Genomic DNA, 22797 nt, shown 5'->3' with positions numbered 1-22797 from the left:
GCTTGCTCTGTGTTGTCCGAAGCAATTCTCGTATGAGTGAAACCTTTTTTCAAGCCTCGTCGAATCAAATCTAGACCTCAATAGTTGTGACAAACACGGTTTGAACCAACCAATTAGAGAACGGCATCGACGCCCATATAAAGCCTCAAACGACAAAATTTGCATACCGGTTTAGTAACGCTACTAGGTACAAACTTGGTCAATAGCAACTTGTCATGATGCAACTTGGTCTATTACGCTGGAACACATCCAAGTGGCACGACCACAATCCTGTAGTGGGACACATCCACTGTTCTTACATATGACTGCGTTGGAACACATCAAAACGTTCCTACATAGCATGACTCTCACGTATGACGACGCTATCCTTATGCTCCTATGTCAGTAGTATACCATGTACTCCCTCCATTCCATATTAAGTGATCTGTTAGGCTTTTTAATTTGTTTCAAAATCAGTGACGTTTTAGGATTTCAAGAATATTTTGGACAAATTCTTCCAAAATTGCCCTTATTTAAATAATCGAGATTCATTAATTACATTTTTTTTTCTAGGCATTTAATTATATAAGTACAATATTTTATGTCAAATGAAATGGTGTTCACTTTATACGTAGTATCATGTTCTAAAGTTTCATCTATTAACTGTACGTACTCCAAAAGATTCATTGAAGTCATTAAGCTTGTTAGTTGAAGGTTTAATGATACCCCCTAGTTAATTGTTCATCCAACTAAAGGTTTAATTACCTACTACTCAATACCCAATGTTAACTTAAAATATAATTAGGGGTAAGTTGGTAAAAACACTCCTAATTTTCTAGGATTCATCAATTTTTTAAGGGATGTGCATGAGCTAAAAGAGTCACTTATTATGGAATGGAGGGAGTACTATTAATCTGTAACCCATGATGATAGTGGCACCACTATCTCTCGAACATATCGCTGCATAGGCTAGTATGTTGTATAAGTAGTCCAAATTGACTCAGGCTGGCAACCTTGATGAGCCAGCTCAACGTATCACTTGTGCCAATTTATCTTTAACATTCTAGAGTTTTCTCCTTCGGCAAAATCTCCTAACTATGCGCAAATGCTAATGGTGATTTAATAAACACTTTTATGTAAAAGCGTACTTTACAAAATTAAACTTATTTCTTATTATTTGCGCGAGAATTTTTTTGTGTTAATGCTTTTGCACATGCACTAAAATATTATTCTCAATTTCGTAGGCAAACCATTTTGAGAGTCAATTAAGAAGCTCAAAAGTTTTAAGAGTTAATGGACAAAAACATAAAACTATCACTTTTTCGCGAGTTTCATACTTCAACTATACATTGTTCCTTTTACCTAACTAAACGATCACTCCTTTTAAAACACGCCTTGATGCTAGTTTAGGTAGATAAATGAAACAATGAATGGTTGACCAATTATGTATCGATGTGTGTTTTAATACAAAAGGAGTGATAATTTAGGTAGGTAAAAGGAAAAACGGATAGTTGAAGTATGAAACTAGTGAAAATATTGATAATTTAGATGTGTTTTTACCATTATCTCAAGTTTTAAAGTAATAGTTTATCATGCTTTATGTCAGTTTTATTACTAGATTAATTTTATTATTTTGTATCTTAGATATTGGACATGTCATTTAATAAATGCTACAAAGTAATAAAAAGAAAAAAGAAAAAGAAATTGTGTGATCACTTGAAGGGATCTTTTACCGCCATCTAAATATAATAATACCTAAGTGGTCGTTTGGTTCATGGTATAAGAGAAGTTATCCCGGCGCTAATTTTTATACCACGTTTGGTATAAGGTATAAAATAATCCCGGAATAAATTTATACCTTGCACCAAACGCGAGTATAAAAATTAGCGAATACCCACCTTATACCTTCTTAACCCACTTATACTGGGATTATTTTATACCATCTTTTAGATGGTATAAAATAATCCCACTGTATGGGATAAATTAGTCCCGGGATTATAATCCCGGGACTATTTCGACCAGCAACCAAACGACCACAGTATTTGGAAATATCAAAACGTATAAATTTGCGATAGAGTTTTTAGGGTTAGGGCCAAAAAGATATCTCAATTCAGCAGCTTTACAATGGCAGAGAATGCTCGTAAAGGTAAGCGAAAATTGGAAGAGGAAATTAGTGTAAATACAAAGGAGAATAATGTGGAAATAGAAGAGTATGATTCTGATCATGATATGTATGCTGGGAATCATAGGATGACACGAGAAATGCGGGAGGAGTATAATAGACAGATTGATGAGAGCGAGGTACGTACCTACCTACGTTATTCGTATAATGCTTTTTTTGACTTGTGTATTTTTGTTTTTGATTTGTTCTTCTTGTTGGTTTATGCAATTAACGAAGGTTTTAGTAAATGTAGGATTAGTTATGAGTGAATCTATGTATTATTTTATGCAGGATTTAGATCTATCCCGCATAAAATAATACATAGAATCACTCATAACTTATACATGCGGATTTCTAACTTGCAAACCAAATACCATATTGATTTTATTTATGAATAACTAACCTCCTAATCAGCTACCATATGGTATTACTTATATAGGATTTAAAACACCATAACTAACCTCCAAACCAGTTGTTTGGTTTTTGGTTAGAGTTATGCAGGTATTAGTAATGTAGGGATTAGTTATGCGGGTATTAGTCAGGGATTAGTTTGTTTAGTTATGCAGGGTTTAGTTAATCTTATATCCTGCATAAATAATACATAGATTTCCTCATTATTCATATGATGCTTTTTCTACTTGTGTGTGTTTTCGTTTTGTTTTTGATTTGTCCGATCTTGTTGGTTTATGCAATTAGGGTTTTGATATCACTTTGGATTTGGATTTGGGTGTAAGTATTGGAGCTCCAATTGTTCCACATCGGGGAGGTAACGAGAACGACCCAAGGTTTACTGAGATGTCCCGCTTAGCCATTGACACTTACAATTCACAGAATGTAAGTGCATTGTTTTGTTCTGAAGATAATAGCATTCTTGATACTTCAATTATTAGTAGATTCTAATTTTGGTCCTCGTGATATATGACTCGACACATTTAACTTTCAATTAATTAAAATGTGTGTTTTTGGTCCTTTTATGATGGAAATATGTTATATTTGAATTATTTTTAGAAGTATATTACCCTTAAATATGGAGGAACAAAACAAGTTTCACTTAGCACATGGATGATGAAACAACAGAAGTGTTAATATTCCTAAAAACTTGTGAATATTGTTAATCAAAAGGATCAAAAGTGCATATTTCAAAGTAACCGAAGGTAAAATGTGTCGAGTCATATATCACAAGGATTAAAAGTACATATTTCAAAGCAATTGACACTTACAATTCACAGAATGTATGCAAGTGCATTATTGCCTTTATTCTTTTTAGTTATTAGAGAGAAGAATGTTATTTTGCCATTTGTAATTTCGGTTTCTTCTCTTTATCAGAATACAAGATATGAATTTGTGGAAAATGTGACCGTCAACACATCACTTGCTGCTGGATATTGGTGTTACAACACCTTTCTAGCCAGGGATGTTGATGCTACTATCAATACCTTTCAATCATTGGGGTTCTGGGGAATTAGTGGAAAGAGAATTATTACATTTTGCAGGCTTAAGAAAACATCCAGTCATAAAGGTAAACTTTGTAATATGCATCACACCCCTTTGTTGCTTACATTGCTTTTTTTATTTTTTTAATTTAACCGTGGTGTCCGGGCCATCTTGTGCGCACCTTGATTAATTTGCTTACACTGCTTATACATGCGACATGCTTAGTAATATATAAACTTCCAATGTTCGTGCCCTCTTAGGATTACCTTGTCCCTTGTGGGTTTTTTTCTTGCATTGTGTCGTTGGGGTGGGGAGGTGGGTGAGGGAGATGGGGACATATATGGTATCTCTAGCATGCTAGTAAATTGATTTCTGAGCAACAGTTAAGAATGAGGCTTCCAGGAAAGTATGTTAATACAGGATTTCAACTCTAGTGGCAGCAGCTTTGTAGCACCTCCCCTCATTTTCGAAATGAAACGTCTATTTACATTGGTTATTGGCGAGGATGCCTGGTCAACCTGAAAATGAGCCCTTGATGTCTGCGAGAGCGAGTTCACTGCCCTTTTTCCTAGCTATTCTTCCGGTGAACTTGTTCTCGCTTATCGCACCCAGCTCCTGCTTTCTTCTTGCGTAATCCCAAAGCCATGCTCTAAACCGTCTAAGGTGTACATCAACATCAAAGTCGTCTATGGGGATTAACTACTGATCAATACTCAGATACTCTGCAAATGCGGCTACGTGTACCCCAGGACTGCAACCAATAAAATATATATTAGAACTGGTTATTAATTTTAAAAGTTTGACAAACAAATATAAAATATACATACAGCAATCCAAACGCTTGTTTGGGCACCTCTGCAACCAACCATTCAACAGCTAAAGGATGTCTAATGCTGGAGTATGACTAAAATCTATATCAAGATGCATCCCATAAAAATTTAGGCACTGGGGGGAAAAGAGGTATCATATATAATAACGAAATTTTGAACCACTTCTTTAACTGCAGGATTATTCCCCGACTTAATGTAAGAATCACACACAATCAGGGACCTTTCCTCTGTGTTGAATACAACCAACACCCAGTGAAGTTTATCCTTAGTATTGATTGGCAAATATCACATAGTCTACTTGGTCCCATGAGACATTAACAAGCAACTGTATATCCTAAAATGTAATCTGCCACATGATCTTCTTGTTTGACTGCATCTCCCTTTTTATCAGATGGCGCCAAATCATACAGCTTATATGCTTGTTCAATCCCTGTTTTGAATATACAGTCAGTGGTCTTAAAGCGCACATTATTGTGCGGACCGTAGTTCCCTCTTTCTTAGATAGTACAGGATGACATCAAGGTGCTGAATAGAAAAAAAGGCAAATAATTAAACATTTTATGAAAATTCGTTTTACTTGCTATTTATATACAATATTCATACATAAAAATACAAATGCATCTACGCATCATTGTCAACTCACCGTGTTTTTCAAGGCTTGTCCACTATGTGCCAAGCTGTGGAACCATTCCTTGTCAACATGGTAAACCCCCAAATGAAAAGGTATCGCAAGTTGGTTGAATTCCTTAGTGTAAGGTGTCTTCTTTTTTTAATTGCAGAGGAATAAATATAACAAGTTTTTGCAATGGGAGTTACAAATATATAAGGCATATATTAATAACCAACCTCTTTGTAATTGTGTCAGTCCCTTTATATAGCCCTGCTGTAAATGCAACTATCAGGTCGGGGTCAACATCCTTGCTTTTAACCACGGTAAATGGATGCTTCTTTCAAAAATGAGGGGAAAGGAGTTAAATCCATTGATCTTGTTTACAACAGATGTAGCTCTTTGTGCGTGTGATATTTTATGTTGCTATTTGATAAAGTACGAAGGAATTCTATTCTTGCAAGAGTGTTTTGAGATCTAGAAAAGGTATTAGGGATAAAATAGTAAAATACTTTGTCAATTGAGAAGTGCTGTAAGCTGAAAAAGCGATAAGTTTGGGATACCAACTTTTGACTTTAGTTAATTTTGACTTATAAGCACTTCTAGTGTTTACCAAACGCGTAAAGAAGCCACCACCAAAAATGGTTCTAAGCTAGTTTGACCAGCTCATAAGCTTAGCTAATTAGCTTCTTCTGTAAACTGTTACACTCTTGTCTTTAGAAACATCTCATATCTAGATAGGCTATTGAACTAGAGAAGTAGATATCACTTGAAGAAACATCAATTATGGGATTTTATTGTTTAGTCATTCTTTTTCTGGTAAAAATGATCAAATGTAGAACTGATGTTGAGTAGTTCGCCTTGAGAAGCTACGTGCTTCTTGCATTATTGGTAATTACAAAAGTATATCGATTCAACCAATTTCAGAATTTTTCGCTTATGTTGGCTTAATTTTTCCTACGGATACCTATTTCCAGTTGTTGTTTAATTAAAAGAATATAGGTGGAGAAAGTTCTAAACTATTTTTTACTTTCATATTCTCTTTTGTTGATATATTCAATATGGCAGATTGGAGCTATTCTCTCTTTTTTTTGTTTTTCTTCTTTTTTTTGGGGGGCATAATTATCATTCGGTATCTGCAATCCACTGTCCTGATTAATCCGAATTTCGGCAACATTCTTTTTGTAACTTTGCCAGTCCCTTTATGTAGCCATGCTGTAAGTGCAACTATCAGGTCGGGGTCAACATCCTTGCCAATAACCAATGTAAATGGATGCTTCATTTCGAAAATGAGAGGAGCTGCAGCCACCAGAGTTGAAATCCTGTATATTTGGAGGCTTAGCTTTTACGTTCTCGAACCCTCATTCTTAACCGTTGTTCAGGAGTTGAAACCCATTAATCTTATTTATGATTGATGTAACTATGTGTGTGTGTGTGTGATATTTGATAAAGTACATAGGTGTAATAACAATGTGTATTAACTATTGTCCATTCTAACCTTTTTGGCCAGAAGTCAATGGATCTTAGAGAAGTTAAAACTAGAACATAGTGGGAAATCAGAGGCGACTTTGATGAAGCTGAAGGAGTGATGGACCTCTCATTTAAGTTTCACAATTCATACGTGATGTTATAAAAACTTGACCGGGTGGTAAACCAAGTCTTCCAGATTTGTCTTCACAGAATCTTGTTGAGGTTAGTGAATTACTTGTTGGTCACCAAGCTCAGTTATACATCGATAGCAACTAACGAGGATCTTATAGCCTCAGCCTTTTTCTTGGGCATCATGATCAAACTGATCTGCGGAATTTAGTGCTTAGAAATTGTATCTACATTTTTTCACTTTACCATAACTATAATGTCCCTTGTGAAAAATCATGTTTATGAGAGAATTCACATGATTCCATTTATCAATGCTCTTACGATATTTGATATTCGTTGTTTTTTACAATGAACTAGAAAGTCACTTTCACCTGCAGCTTTGATGTTGTTCAGGTAGAAACCTTAGAAGTCTCCCATGAACAAAAAGTTTATGCCAATGACCCTTTTTTTCCTTTGAAATAAATGCTTTGCTTCTACAATAAATTACACATTCCCTTATTTCTGCTCTTAAAAGAAGTTATTTCGTTTCTTCAAGACCAAAGATCCTTGCCGTGGAAAAACAAAAAGAGAACTTTCAAAGTTTCAAAAAAGTATCTGAATATGGCGAGTATGCATAGTTCGTAAGAATAATTTAAATTTGCAGGCACCTTTTTTAGCGAGTTAAAATATTATCGGTTTAGGAAAGTTTCCATTTTAAAATGGAACTGTATAAGCTTTAACTCAAGGAGAAATTCATGGAGTTAGAAATTAAGCCACTCCCTTGATGCTTCGAGCCTAATTCTTTTTTTTTTTTTTTTTTTTTTTTTTTTTTTTAAAACAGAAAAACCTATGTTTTTGGAGAAATCTCGACAAAGATTTTCTCATAACTTATTACGAAGTGGTTGACATTCAAAGACTTATGAAACAATGGCCAAACTGTAATGAGTGGTCTAAGAAAGTGGCTATTTCTAAGTTTCTCCTCTAGTTGAGTTTGTATTATTGAGATGATATCACATCTCGCTCATAGATAAATCTTTCCTACTTGCATTTCTTATCTTAGAAACTGAGAACTAGTAAAATAATTGTTTCCTTTTAATAAGATTATCAACATTTGCACCTTAATATTAGAGCCACCAATGTGGGCTAAGGCCTGAGGGCCGACCCAACCCAGCTTGTGATTTGATAGGGTTGGGCTTGAATTTTTGAAGCCCATTTAAGAACGAGACTTTTTAGCCCAGGCTGAGTAATAGATATGTCAAACTGGGCTGGCCCAACCCATCTGGGCTAAGCCCACATGGGCTTTGGAATTTGACAGGCCAGCCCACCTTTTTTAAAAAAAAATATGTTTCATAATTCTTTAATTTAAAATCTAATATAAAAATGCTAACATAAATATTTACAAGACAATATTTACATGGTGTTACTACTTGCTAACCAAATCTCAAATCCACAAATAAAAAGATTTTAATAGCGCTTATTAAGTTTGGCTTCAAGTAAAGATTTGGTTGTATGGCTTCGGTATAAATGCAAATATTTTGGGTACAATTGAACAAGAAAACGATCTTGTAGGACCATCTGCGAAACTGAATAACTTTTGACATTGTTAACGCTTAACATATTAATAACTGATATCACTCAAACCAAACCGAGATATTAATAGCAAACAAAACAGTTAATGAGTAGCAATACGACTAGCTACATAGGAATATTAACCTAGCTTTGTGCCAGTATATCTCAATAAAACGCAAAAGAAAATGACAATATTCCCTCCATAAAGTAAAAATGAACTTCTCAAAAAAAACTATCATAGCACTTATGACATATCCAATACCAAAGACATCATCTTCATCAAACATGTCTTAAGCTGCTTGTGACAAGATTGTCTTAACATATTCATTTTCTTTCAAACCTTTTTATATTTAATTAAATTTTTTATTTGGCCCGCTAGCCGGCCCTACCCACACGAGCTCAAGCCCACATGCCAAAGAGGCTTACTCGGGCTGGGCTAAAAAGCCTCATTCTTAAATGGGCTTCAAAAATTCAAGCCCAACCCTATGAAATCACGGGCTAGGTTGGGTCAGCCGACAAGCCTTAGCCCACATTGACGACCGAGTAAGCCTGCTGGCCTGTGGGCTTGAGCGAGTGTGGGTTGGGCCGGCCCGCCGACTAAATAAAATATTTAATTAAATATAAAAAAATTAGAAAGAAAATAAATATGTTAAGATAACCTTGTCACAAGCAGATTCAGACGTGCTTGATGAAGATGATGTGCTGGTGTTGGATATGTCATAAGTGCTATGGTAGTTTCTTTGAGAAGTTTATTTTTACTTTATGGAGGGAATATTGTCATTTTCTTTTGCGTTTTATTGAGATCTATTGGAACAAAGCTAGGTTAATATTCCTATGTAGCCAGTCGTATTGTTACTCATTAAATGTTTTATATTTATTTAGTTCGAGTGATATCAGTTATTAATATGTTAAGCGTTAACAAAGTTATTCAGTTTCACAGAAGGTTTGGTCCTACAAGATCGTTTTCTTGTTCAGTTGTATCCAAAATATTTGCATTTATATCGAAGCCATACAATCAAATATTTACTTGAAGCCAAACTTAATAAACACTATTAGAATCATTTTATTTGTGGATTTGAGATTTGGTTAGCAAGTAGTAACACCATGTAAATATTGTCTTGTAAATATTTATTTTAGTATTTTTATATTAGATTTTAAATTAAAGAATTATGAAAAATATTTTTTTTTTAAAAAGGGTGGGCTGGCCCGGTCAGGCCTGCAGCCGACGTAGTGATGGGTTGGGCTTGCTGTTTAAAGGTCCATCAAAATGGTGGGCCAGCTCGGCCTAGCCTGTCAAATTCCAAAGCCCATGTGGGCTGGCCAGCCCATTTTGACATTAATATGGTCGAAAAATATGCATTTTCACAGTTCAGATGACAAAATTACAAACATCGAACGGCAAAGTGATGAAGGCTAGAAAGCATAGAATGAGAAATGCATATACCAAAAAAAAGTATAAAAGTTATTAATGTCTCAATTGCTTAACTTCTCATCCAAAACCAAAAGAAATTTTTGCCCTACAATTAGTTGATCTGGTATTTGGCGTATTTTTTTTTTTTTTTACCAAGTTTAAAAACTAATCCGGCTACGGAACTAGCTTGCTCTCATAATAAATTACTCCCTCCGTTCCATAATAACTGTCATCTTAGTCAAAAAAATTTGTCCCATAATACGTGTCATCTTAGAAAACCAAGACATAAATTGGCTAATTTTTTTCAATTCTACCCTTAGACAAAAACTGACAAGTTAAATAACATCTAAGAGCCCGTTTGGATTGGCTTATAAGCTGGTCAAACGAGCTTATAAGCTATTTTTTAACTTATTTGGGTGTTTTGCAAAAATAGAAAACAGTTTAAATTAAGTTAAAACGTGCTTAAAATAAGCCAATACCAAGAAGTTGCTCAATCCCAGCTTATTTTTTTTTGCTTAAAAGCCATTTTGGTTTGACCAACAACTTTACCCTTTTATCCCTTATATTTCTGTTAATTCCAATACTACCCTTACTTCTAAAAACCCTTTATGTACTTTTATCCAAACACGTAATTGCTTATTTATAAAATAACTTGCACTTAAAAGTACTTTAAATACTTATGCTTAAAAGCCACTTTTTTCCAGCTAATCCAAACGGGCTCTGAATGATGATTGGAAAAGTCACATAGTAACTTAGTATTGTTGGATTTCCAATATAAAAAAGATTACTACTTGTGCATGCTCTAATCAAGAGGAAAAAGTAATTTATTTTTTATTATATAGGGGTAATTTAGTAAACTTAACATTACATTATTGGTTTCTTAATATGCGTGTTTTTGGCTAAAGTGACATTTATTATGGAATGGAGGGAGTATATCTTTGCAATTTATTTACTTTTTTCTTATAAAAATTCATTCATGTCTCAATTATGTAGTTAACAAAATAGAGGAAAAGCAAAGGAAAAACTTGATAATCTTTCAGCTTCCTTATCCACCACCACCAACAACATACCCAATATAAAGATGTTGTTTCTGGTAGACCCTAGGCATAAGGACAAACAATTTAAAGCAGTATGAAAAATCACGAATTTTTTTAATAAAAAACATGATAAAGCTGTCTCGAAAAAAGAAAAAAAAAAGAGTTGCAACTACCATAAGTCAATACGATAATCGAATCCCTTATTCGCCAAATTTAAAATTATGAACCAAGAGGTGGAATACTTTGCTCATTCCTGAAGTAATTTCCTGGATCAACACTATATTTCACCCTAGCCAATTTCTCAAAGTTACCTTTGAAATACATTTCACCCCAACTCTTTGCTTCTGAGTATTTCTCACTTCCATTTTGTGTTCTTCCCAAGTCCAAATCTCTTGCATTCAGATATGCTGTTCTTGGCTTAGAAACAAACTTCCCCATGTAGTCATAAACACCATTAACCCAATCAAACTTTATCTTCTCTACTGTTTGGTTCGGATACTGCCACATTGCAAAATATTCTATATTATACAAAACTCCTTTTCTATGTGGGAATGGAATTGCATCCTCTAATATTTCACTCATTTTTCCACCATAAGGGGTAAAATGCACAAGTGCATCTCCTATGTTTTGGAACGCATTCCATAACCTATCTAATGCTTTTTCGGATAGCGCCTTTGTCACATAGTCCGATTTGATTTTGTAAAATGTCGCTCTCTTGTCCTTCCTTTTTAACAAATCTTGGATTGTTGTATCATTTCTATAACTATCTAACCTTATTGTTGAATTAATCCAGCTCATCTCTTGACAATCTCTAAACTTTAAGTTCAATTCAGGGAATGTCCTTCTCATTAGTCTCAGAAGATGGTACCTCGTCCCTAAATATATCGAGTTAAATGAAGCTTCTATCGAAGATGGCCCTATTTTAGGGCTTATGTTTATTCTTAGGAAAAGCTCCTCAGGGAATTCCTTTACTAACTTTTGCCATTTCCTAACTAGCTTTGTAGCACCTTCCTCTTGAGTTCGAATAACGTTGAAGAGAGTGACCACGGGTGGAACCTCCACTAATTGTAACTTCCAAGATAGAACCACCCCGAAACTAGCTGCTCCGCCACCTCGGATGGCCCAAAATAGGTATTCTCCCATTCCTCTCCTATCGAGAATCGTTCCATTAATGTTGAGGATAGTGGCATCGAGCACGTTATCCGCTGCAAGGCCATGTTTTCTCATCAATGGTCCTTGTCCGCCGCCACTAATATGGCCTCCAACACCTATAGAGGGCCAAATTCCAGCTGGGAAAGCTAGGGTTTTGCTTTTATTTGCAATGTTGTAGTGAAGTTCCCCTAGTGTCGCTCCGGCTTCCACCCACGCAGTCTTTTCTTGCACGTCGATATCGATCTTTCGGAGGCTGTATAGGTCAACTAGGCAAAAGGGTTTGTAAGAAATGTAAGAAAGACCTTCAAAGTCATGTCCACCACTTCTAATCCTAGTTTCCAATCCAGAATTTTTGCAACAAATCATGGCTGCTCGCACTTGTTCTTTATTTTCTGGCACAATTATGTAGTATGGTTTCGGGACATTGGGATCGTTGAACCTAGCATTGTGTATCGATGATTCAAGGATAGATTGGTAGCTTTGTGACAATTTAGTATGAACAATGTTGTCAATGTGTGATTGATTGCCATATTCATAGGAGAGGCAGCAATAGAAGTTGGCATTGGCATCATCAAGGTGACGATGATGTATAGAGGTGACTAAGTAAGGAAGAAAAAATACAGCAAAAATTATTGAAGTTGAACCAAGAGTGACCATTTTCTGGTCACTTTAATTGATTTCTTAAGTTTTATAAAATTGTTCCTCGTTTCCTATTTAAATTAGAAATTTATTCACATCGTGTAACTGATAAGTTACCTACACAAAATTAATTCATTGAATCTAATTCCATTACCATTAATAGACTTATTAATTCAAACAAGTTCTTTGTTAACATTAATGTTGGTCTTTTTTTATGCTTTTGACTAGAAAACTCAGCCGCGCTTAGCGCCAATACAAGTCGGTAATAAAACGGGACATATGAAGTTTCCTACGTCGTCTTATTATATCGCAATAAAGTGTAGGCATATCCAAAGATATAAAAAGAAATAGTTGCCTTTGTTTTTTTGTGAACGTATTTTAGTAGATTGTATATTAAAGTATTTGTTTTCGACAGGGCCGTCTCAACAACATTGGGGGCCTAAAGCCAAATTTTTGAAAGAGGTATTAATCTTTGTTAAAGGAAAGATCATTTAAAAGTCTATTTTTCTAGGCTTTTTACATGTGAAGTCATTAACTATTGTTCTATAATCGATTTGTTCTAACAAATCATTTTCAATTGATAAGATATTTCGCTTGAGACATGTTTATCTTAGATAAGATTTTATCAATTTTAATTTTGAAAACTTCTTTCGATCGAGACAAGAGTTATATATATAATACATCTTTAGAAAAAAGTGGGGCCTTAAGTGATTGCTTTATTGTCCTTATAGTCGAGCCTCCCGGTTTTCGATACACATGAAGCATTAATATCAGAAAGTGTTATTTCAAATTAATAAAAAAATGTAATATTTCTTTGCAGTAATTTACCTTAGTACACTTCAGCAATGAGTTTGAATAATTTTATTGTAGAATTATCCCTTTCTTGACCTATGAAAAAAATTAAGTGATTATATACATAAATAAATAATTGACGTTTCAGGTAAGAAAATGTATTGGATGATGATATGTTTTGTTGTTTAAATACAATTGGAAGATATCCAAATGTCATATTTTATCATAATAGACATTCGATAAAAAATAAATATGGTAACACCCCGTTAAAAATAATAGAGCAATTAATTTTATGTCATTTTAGTGCCGTATTATCGATCTCCTCCTCTTCTTATTTTTTTTTCCCTTTCTATCATAAATTAAATGGCGTTACACCTTTTTTCACACCATTTCTATGACCTTTGGATGATGGTACTACTATAGATAGTTGAATACTTTACTGTCTTTCAAGTTCGACCGCCCATTTTTAACATTTTTTGATTCCTTCTATTTCTCAAATCTATATATGTACTCAAAATTTGAAAAAAAAATTCAGCCTCTCAAGATGATGCAAAATAATACGCTAGAACTTTGAATTTGAAATTTAATTGGTTGATAACATATTGAAAGAAAATTTACGATCTTATAGCTCTCTTGCACAATAAAGGCATATTTACATTTCAAAAGAAACAAAAAAGCTATTTATCTAATTTAAAAAGACGCATGGTTAATTGAGAGTGAGAATATAGTATCCTTTCAAATAGTTGAGTCAGTATTATCCTCATCCTCAACAACAAACTGGTTCGATTGCCACTGTTGTATCCGTCCATTGATTTCATCTCCATCTTCCTTCAATGCCCTCGCTTCTCCTTCTATTTCCAATTTTTCTTGTCCTGTTCGTCAAATGCACCTAATTTATAGCCATAGACAATACATCAATAGTCCTTCTCACTGCAAAAAATAAAAATAAATAAATAGATAGAACGAGAATAAAACAAAAACTCAAGTTTCGAAAACCATCGGACAAAGCTACAATATTATTTTTCATAGTCATATTTGTGCTCGTGTACAAACAAAAATGCAATATAACTTGCGTTACATAGAATAGATTCGATAATTTTTTATTTTTACTAATGAAGAAATTAGCTAAGCATTTGACGCATTTGAATTAGCAATAAAAATCGTAAGATTCAAATCCAAAACTAATGGTCATGTAGTCTACAGGTGTAACTGAATTGGAAGAGAGCTAATTGGAACTTACCTTGATGAGAGCAAACCCTCATGTTGCTAGTTCAAAATTTAAGAAGATAATTAGTACACAAAATGAATTATAGCAGAAAAAACATAGAAGAAAAATGGTGAAAAGAAAATTTAGCGTATAAATAAAGATATCAGTGATAAAGCAGATTGCTGAATTTATTCTTGTTCCTTTTATCTTGCCTTTTTACTATACGATTGACGTTAGAGATTCAAGAACATCTTCATCACAAAAAATATTATATGTATATAAGATCCACCGAGCAAAATTCCTTTTTTTTGCATGATAAAAGAGATACCGCAACTCATATATGATCAAGATGGAGATGAGATCCAAATCACAAGGAAAAGAGGAAGAAACCAATGCCTGTAAAGGGAAAAAGGCATCTATGATTTTCATTTGTAAGCAAAGATGAGAAGAAAACGACTCATCCATTAACACTCACAATTGTGGTATTTAATTCATTTTGTGTGGACGAAAAAATTGAAACGGAGGCAATACCTGGACAATAGAGAGACTTCAGATACTAACGTAATAATAAATACTAATACAGTGATAATAACGAAAGAGATAAACCGATTAACTTTAAATTATGTTGTTTTTTAAATGAAAAAAATAAGGATTAACACTCCAAAAAAATGAGAAAAAAGACAAATAGGTTTCCTTGCATCTAAGAGGTGCCATATCACCTTGTCTATGCCTAGCTTTAATATAGATATATAGATATAGATTTAATACAATGTAATTACAATCATTATATGAGAAGTAATGGCAAATAATGCTATTATTATTATATGTAGGGGATGAACCTTCAATATTTTATTTTATTTAGTAAATAGAGAATGAAGAGAAAAGGGTCAAAAATTTGAGAAAAAAGATAAATACTAATGGAGGCCATAGAGAGGTGCCACATCACCTTGTCTATACCTAGCTTTATATTATATATAGATTTGGTGTAAACAATAAAAGAACCTTCAATTCCGTTAATTTACTTGTGTGTTGCATGCATGAATGAATTAATAGTAGCTTGTTAAAGGAGAACCGATCAATCAGTGTACAACCCACGTTATATCACACATATAGTTCTTTTTTTATGTTTATTTTACTTTGACAAAATTAAAACTTAATTCTTTTGACTACTGAACATATAGAATTTTCATAAGAAACTATCATTTTTTTCCTGTTTTTTTTGGTGCTGGAAGAGTCTACTAGAACTTTATTTTTGACATCAGTAAAGGATTTAACTTTTATTCATTAACAACATACAAAATTTCTAGTGTAATTTAGCATATCATACTCGGTTGTGTGCCTTATTTTTCAGATTTTTTATTCCACTAATAATCGGTAGTTTGTTACATTTATCCTTAATTAACCTAATAGTGCGAGAGTACGTTTCCATTGTCAGTATATAAATGTTAAACTCATCAATAAAGTACATTAGAGATTAAGATAGCAGCTGAGAGAAAAAGGTAATAGGGAAATTGTTCTTTTCAATTCACATTCCTTGAAACATTGTCATTATATCTGACTCATAATTCTTTACCACTATAATATCACATGAGTCTTCAAATAAAATAAACGTATAAATAAATATGCAAATCATTTGTCTAATTTCATACTACATGTTAAGTAATTGGATGAATTTGTTCATCATGAAGCTCTGCTCCAAGCTTGGGCCTAACAATGTTAACGAATAATTGGGCCAACCAATAGCTCTACATTGGCCAGGAACCCATTCTTATGCTTAGCCAATGACTAAATCTGTCATGACTCAACCCGTCATGATGACACTCACACTAACCCCGCTGGTGAGCAAACCATCCCCGTAATCACTTATTCAATTCATTCAATCAATATATATAACTTAACCACAATAAAATCATCTAAATTGTCTAGTCATGCCACAAATAGAAATAAAGTGCGAAAGTCTAACTATTACAACACCAAAATCCGAAAGTCATCATACAAGGACTCTAAAACATAAAACCGTCTAAGAATAAGTAATACTGTCTGAAATAACATAAGTGTCTAGAATCGAAATAGACATTAATAAAGAGATATCTTCAGGCGGCATGGCATAGAAAGGAGCTCAACCGCTGATCTGGACAGGAAGTAGCTTCAAGCTAGATATGAGGTCTGGAAAAAGTCTCTGGAACGCAATCTGCACCCAAAAAAAGGTGCAACAAGGTAGAATCAGTACAAGCACTATGTACTGGTAGATATCATAGGCCGACTAAGATTAGTATCATGTATATATTCATAAAATCAACAGAATAGACAGACAAGTACAACAATAAGAAGTATCAAGAGTCAATTATCACCCAATCATCAATATCAACAACGAGTCACAAGAATATGATAAAGTCCAATGCAATGCAATCAATGATGTCTCTCAACTGTGTATACACATGTGAAATGGTAATGTTTGCCCAAATAGCCATGACCTGCAGGGACCCATGGTGTCCATGTACCACTCGCTCCGGAACTGACCTCGAATCCCGAGCCCATAACTAAGCCACATCGTCACCCCCTATCAAATGTGCCTTATATATATATGTATGTTTCCAATCACAAGATATTCTTAATAGTGTCTCAAATCCAGAACATAATATGAAATCATGATCAATCAATAATGCCATAGTCAATAAAATACAAGTCACAATGGCACAAGTCATAACAAGACTCAGATAAATCATCCCAAGCCTAAGTATACGGCTATCTCAATAAATCAGTAAAGAGTATATATAAACTCCTTCCTTCCGATAATCACAGAAATACACCTCAAGTTCAATACATAAAGTAATAGCAAGTGGCCCACCTAACAAAAGTCATACCAACCTAAGTAATATTCAACCAGACTTCATGTCTGAAGACCTAGACATGCTTTCTCCCGTCAATTCTATGACATATACAATCAACTAATCAAAGTCTAACTCAAGTAAACCGTAACCTACCTCAGATGTAGATTTGGGTCAATGCAAGTCACTCTGCGAAAACTTTCCCTTTTCATAACGCTTCAAAACGCGTAAAGTCTAGCAATATAACACGAAGTAAGCCACAATCATCTAATCAAATGAGTTATATGCAAAAGTTCGCATTTTTAATGGAACCCTAAGTCTCAATGCACAATTCTCTACACAGTTAACCAAATTTCCATCGTAGAAAGTGATAAACTACACTTCTAAATGATTATAAACAACAATATAACAATAATCCACCATTTATATGAAGGTTCCACGGTCTAGGATTCTAGGACTTTCTTCCATCGTTAAAGGACTTGGAACTAACTTATGAACATAAATAGGAAAGGGAATGAACAACACAAAGGTTAGAACTTATCCTTAAAGATGCTTTCACCACACAATGGAATAAAATCTCCTCTTGCTCTCTTGGGAACTGTTTAGGATGTTTTGTGGCTAATGACTCGTACTTAGCATTATAAAACTGGTTTACTGGTTCTCGTCGACTGCTACAGCGATCGCTTAGTTCGCTATAGCGGTCTCGCCGTAGCGGTCACCATCACCGCTATGGCGGACCTCATGAAACTACCTGACTCGTCATGACAGTCATAATTCAGCCGTAGCGGGCCCGCAATGGCGGGTCTCACCAAAATCCTCATTTCTACGGTGGTCGAAACCCTCTGTGATGGTCCCGCTGCGTCGATCCCAGACCCACGGCGACGGTACGCCAGAAAACCAGAAAATTTTGGTTTTCACCAAGTTTTGTCCAAAATCCAGATATCAATCTGAGGCCCTACATACACAAACCAGATATGTACACATACCTAAATACATGCTACGGACTCACCCGTGGCCTTGGGATTCCCAAAAGAGGTCTAATTTACTAAATCAACCCCTAAACGGAATAAACAAGTTTCAAATGAAATCAAACAGCTCGGGAACCGAACCAATCATCCCACAGGCCATAATCGACCCTCTGGACCGCACGAAATCGATGAAAATTCGAAGAAGGTCCGTTTACTCAAAAGTCAACTATTGGTCAACTACTTCTGCTTAAGCTTTCACTAGGATCACTCCTTAAGTCGGAAATAGATCAGCAAGGGTAAAATGGTAAAAAGGCACATAACCGTTACAGAATCCACAACTAGTGATTACATCAAACAACATCAATTTACTATATTTAAATAATGAAAATGTGGCGAGCATATGTATAGTTTATTATAAGTAAGTGATATTTATATATGCAGAGACACATGCCATAACCAATAGGGATTGTAGAGTGGTTAGTATTCCTTCATTCTTAACTAGAGATCTTGAGTTTTTGGGTATGGAGTCGTCTTTGGAATGGAGTATTTTATTCCCCAATGTGAAATTTCCGACGCGAATCCTGATTAGTCAGGCCTCAATGCGGATACTCGACACCTATTGGGAAACCAAAAAAAAAAAAGACACATGTCATATATTCATTCGATTGATGGAAATATTGTAAGATCCATTTTTAAGTTTGGTTAAAAATATTCCAATAACTTGGCTATTTGTGGGAAAAGCTTTATAATTATTATCATTTGAAAACATGAGTGCATACTCATGTTTTCTTAAATCTCGGATGTAAAAATACAAGAAATATACTGAAGGAGATAAATTCATATTATTATTGTTGTTATAGAGATTGAGTTCAAAACAATATAGTAGCTAATTGCGCCAAATATACAGCCACCTTGGAAATTAATGTAGGCGAGGGAAAAGTGATTTTTCTTATAGATTTGACTGTCTCCAAAATAAATCTTTAATTCCATGAAATAATCCTTTAGGGAAAAACGACTTCCATACACATTATTGATTATTACACATTGTGACGAGAAATTAGCAAGAAAATACCCATGCAAAAAGTAGTACTAGGATGTTGCGATCAGTGGCGGAGGCTTCCTTATCGTCAAGGGTGTTCAAAATTTTAAATAGTTTTTTTATCCGATGAACCGGTGTATCAAATTTTTTAATTAAACTACGCAATATTTAGCTAAATCTTATCATAAAAAAATTCTCGTTAAATCTTCAAAAGACTTGTAACATATCAAAATTAGAGGAATAATTCCATAAACACAAATCATAACCCAAGCAAAACAAAGAAAGAAAGGAAAAAAAAAAAGGAACAACAATATCACAACAGAGAAAAAACGAAAAGCATAGCGATTATTTTATTAACTAGTCTTTAATTGGAAAAAAAAAAAAAAGGGATCAATAAACACCAGCTTAATTATTCAACTTGAGATCGAAGAATTTTCAAATCATACAAATATGAAAGGCGAGTAAAGCGATTGAGAAAGTGTTCATTTTTGCTCCATGGTAATTGAACCCTTATGTTTTTAATAGTTGCAATTTTTTTATACACATAAATTACAACTTCAAAAAAGAACGTGCTTCTTTAAAAAAGATTTCTGACTCTACAATATTTAAAAAAAAAAAAAATCCAAATTCCAAAAAATATGTATAATAGTCCTAAGTAATGGTAACTTTAAGATGGAGTTAGATAATGGTTTCAAAGTCCGGAGACTAGTACTCTAGACAAGTTATGTGCTTTCCAAGTGAGAATAGAAAGCAACTCCAACTGAGTTTTTTCAACAGAAAGTATTAGCATTTGTGATCTGCTAGTTCGAACACGCTATCTCGGAGACTCATTGAACAACTCACCGCTGAGCAGCTTTTTGATATGTCAAGGGTGTGCAAAACATATTATATAACAACACCATATAACTCAATCTGACATGTACAACCAGTTAAATTCGATTAAATTTTCCGGCAAAGGGCGTTCATCTGACCACCCTTCCGCCAATGTAGCTCCGCCCTGGTTGCGATTACTTCGATTGAAGCAAAAAATTGAAAGGAATGAAAAGGCAAAGAAGAATAGAGAAAACTAAGAGAAAGAATAGATCAGAGGAAAAGATGAAGTATTTGAGGTTCAGGTCACAAATTCAAGTCATATATCTAGAGGTGGCTCAACCAATTTGATTGCCTAAAGCCAAAAAGTCTCTTAAATTTCTTTCATAATATTCGTACAATAATGAGACACAAAAGAAGCCCACATGGCTTTGATCTATAGTGATGAGAGCGCAACGTGTGATGTGTAGGTTAGGCGCACGGCATGGTGCCGAGCTATCCTCTATACGAAAATATGGTATGTGAGTGGAAAAGGGTAGAGAGATGGAACTCATTATCCACCGAATTTCAAACTTTGCACTTGCCTCATGAATTCTTCGTTAGAAAGGATGAGATACGAACGAGCTTGGCTTCTGATATATGGCTCAATCAAATATGACAAAAAGAAAACTAATCCAGAAAAGCTAAGTTGAATTAGAAAACGAAAACACTATAAACATGAGAAAAAGGACTACACATAAAAAAAGAACTAGAATTGATGAGAAGGTAAATGTACTATTACTGCATTTAATTTAACGACAGAAGATTTATCATTATTACTCACTCAATCCTGCAATCTCTACCAACTTAAAAATATTCAACTTTAAAATTGTTTATTAATAATGTGTGCATATATATATATATATAAAAGAAACTTTTTGTACAAAATAAATACTTATGGACTCGGATTTAATATATCCTGGAGGACGCAGTGCACAAAAACCCACTTTTGGGGCCGCCATTTAATTGGTACCCTAAGTTTTTTTTCTTGCAAGTTTACCACTTCGGAAATAACTTTAGACATATGGGATTGAAGTTGTGAAATTTGTGCTTGAAGTTCGGCAAACTATAGATATTGTTGCATGAAATTTAGTATGGGTTGCCAAGGCCAACTTTAGATATATATATATTTTTTTTTTTGCTAAAGTCATGAACTTGACAAGGTCAAACTTCAGACATTTTTAGGTGAAGTTGTGGCCTTGACAAGGCTTCAGGCATATAATAGCTTGCTGATAACGTCCAAATCCACTCTATTAATTAGTAATCGCATACATTATACAATATAATTTATCCAACTGTTGGGCCATCCCACAGTAACAATATAATAAAAGCATTTAAACAAAGTGCAGTTTAATTATCACTTTCTACGCTAAGCCAAACACTCGATAATATTTTGATTTTGAGAAAATTACAACTACTGCAAAAATATAAACTAATCTAGAAAGCAAGTAAAATGATCAATGGCCACAAGCATGGAAACAAAGGAAACTACGCTCAACTAACGATCCAATGTATTTCACGATTTTACAACTAAGAGCGAGTTTACGTTAATTAGATAATGCTTTCTAAAATCTCAATGAAAGTCTTCCGACCGAATCAATGGATTTCATTCTAAGCTTTTCCAAGCCTTAGAGTGTGATATCAAGCATAATCAATATAATCTCAAGTAACTTTCCTATTCCTAGCTCAAATTATTAGATGAGGTTTAAAGTCCCAAATTCTTGTTAATTAATCTCTTCCGAGCTCAAATCGAAGTAAATGGGCGGGTCTTAGGTTTAGCTAATCCCTTAAGAAATATTAAAGAACAAGATTAATTAAAAAAATATTAACTCACTTCATTAGCAATAAAAATCGTTCAATACATAAGCAAAACAAGAGTTTCAATTCACATTTATATCATGAATATTTTCATAAACAAGTTTCAAGTAATGGAATAGAGTACTACACACTTAAATAGTCAATACATAGCAAGGAAAAGAAGAAATGAGTAAAGTAATAAAAAATTCTCATAAAAGTCTTCAAATCTCCATTCCCCAAGTGGGAGTGTAAGAACCTAAGCTCTCCAAGACTTGTCTGAAATGGCCAAAGATGAAAATATTTTGCCCTAAGTTTCACTTTTATAATCCCCAAATTTCCCACCTACAAAAATGACAAAAACAGCCCTCAAATTTCAGATTTTCAAAATTACAGATCTGGCCCCTTTTTGCATTTTTAGCCACTTTTTTTTATCTTCTTCAGTTTGGCCTCTTTTAACTTGTTTTTCACTTGGTTTCTTCCCGATCACTTCTCAATCATATAAAACTCGTAAAATGGAATTAAAAACATTAGATACACTATTTTCTCAATCAAACATAGCAAAAATCTAAAATTAGAGAAGAGATAAGTTAATAAAATACCAACTTATCACCGCTAAGGCCAACTTTACATTTTGGCATGTGAGAAGTGGTATATATTTGCAATGACTTTTTGGTATTTGTCATGAATTCAGGTACAATAAGTTTTATCCAAATTTGAAAATCAAACACACGATTTGATACCAAATCTACCCCCAAATAAGCTCAAATTTAAAAATAAGTTTCACATATCATAAAGAACAAATCTCAATTATCAATTTGCCAAAAACAACAATAAAATCTAACAAATACATTTTGCAACAATGGCGGTTTGTCTTTTAAAAATTTTTTTTTTTTTATCGGTATCCATACTCGCGTTTGCCC

At 34.0% G+C, this 22797-nt stretch overlaps 1 protein-coding gene across 1 annotated transcript; it reads right to left on the bottom strand.

Annotated features, from left to right (window-relative positions):
• Positions 1-10825: 10825 nt before the first annotated feature.
• On the bottom strand, positions 10826-12415 carry LOC132067041 (tetrahydroberberine oxidase-like). Its single transcript, XM_059460202.1, has one exon. It carries the CDS (start codon positions 12413-12415, stop codon positions 10826-10828), a length of 1590 nt encoding a protein of 529 aa, XP_059316185.1.
• Between the last annotated feature and the right edge of the window lie 10382 nt (positions 12416-22797).

Source organism: Lycium ferocissimum, chromosome 1 (assembly GCF_029784015.1).
Source record: "Lycium ferocissimum isolate CSIRO_LF1 chromosome 1, AGI_CSIRO_Lferr_CH_V1, whole genome shotgun sequence".
NCBI classification, from domain to species: domain Eukaryota; kingdom Viridiplantae; phylum Streptophyta; class Magnoliopsida; order Solanales; family Solanaceae; genus Lycium; species Lycium ferocissimum.
This window is presented reverse-complemented; position numbering and strand designations above follow the sequence as displayed.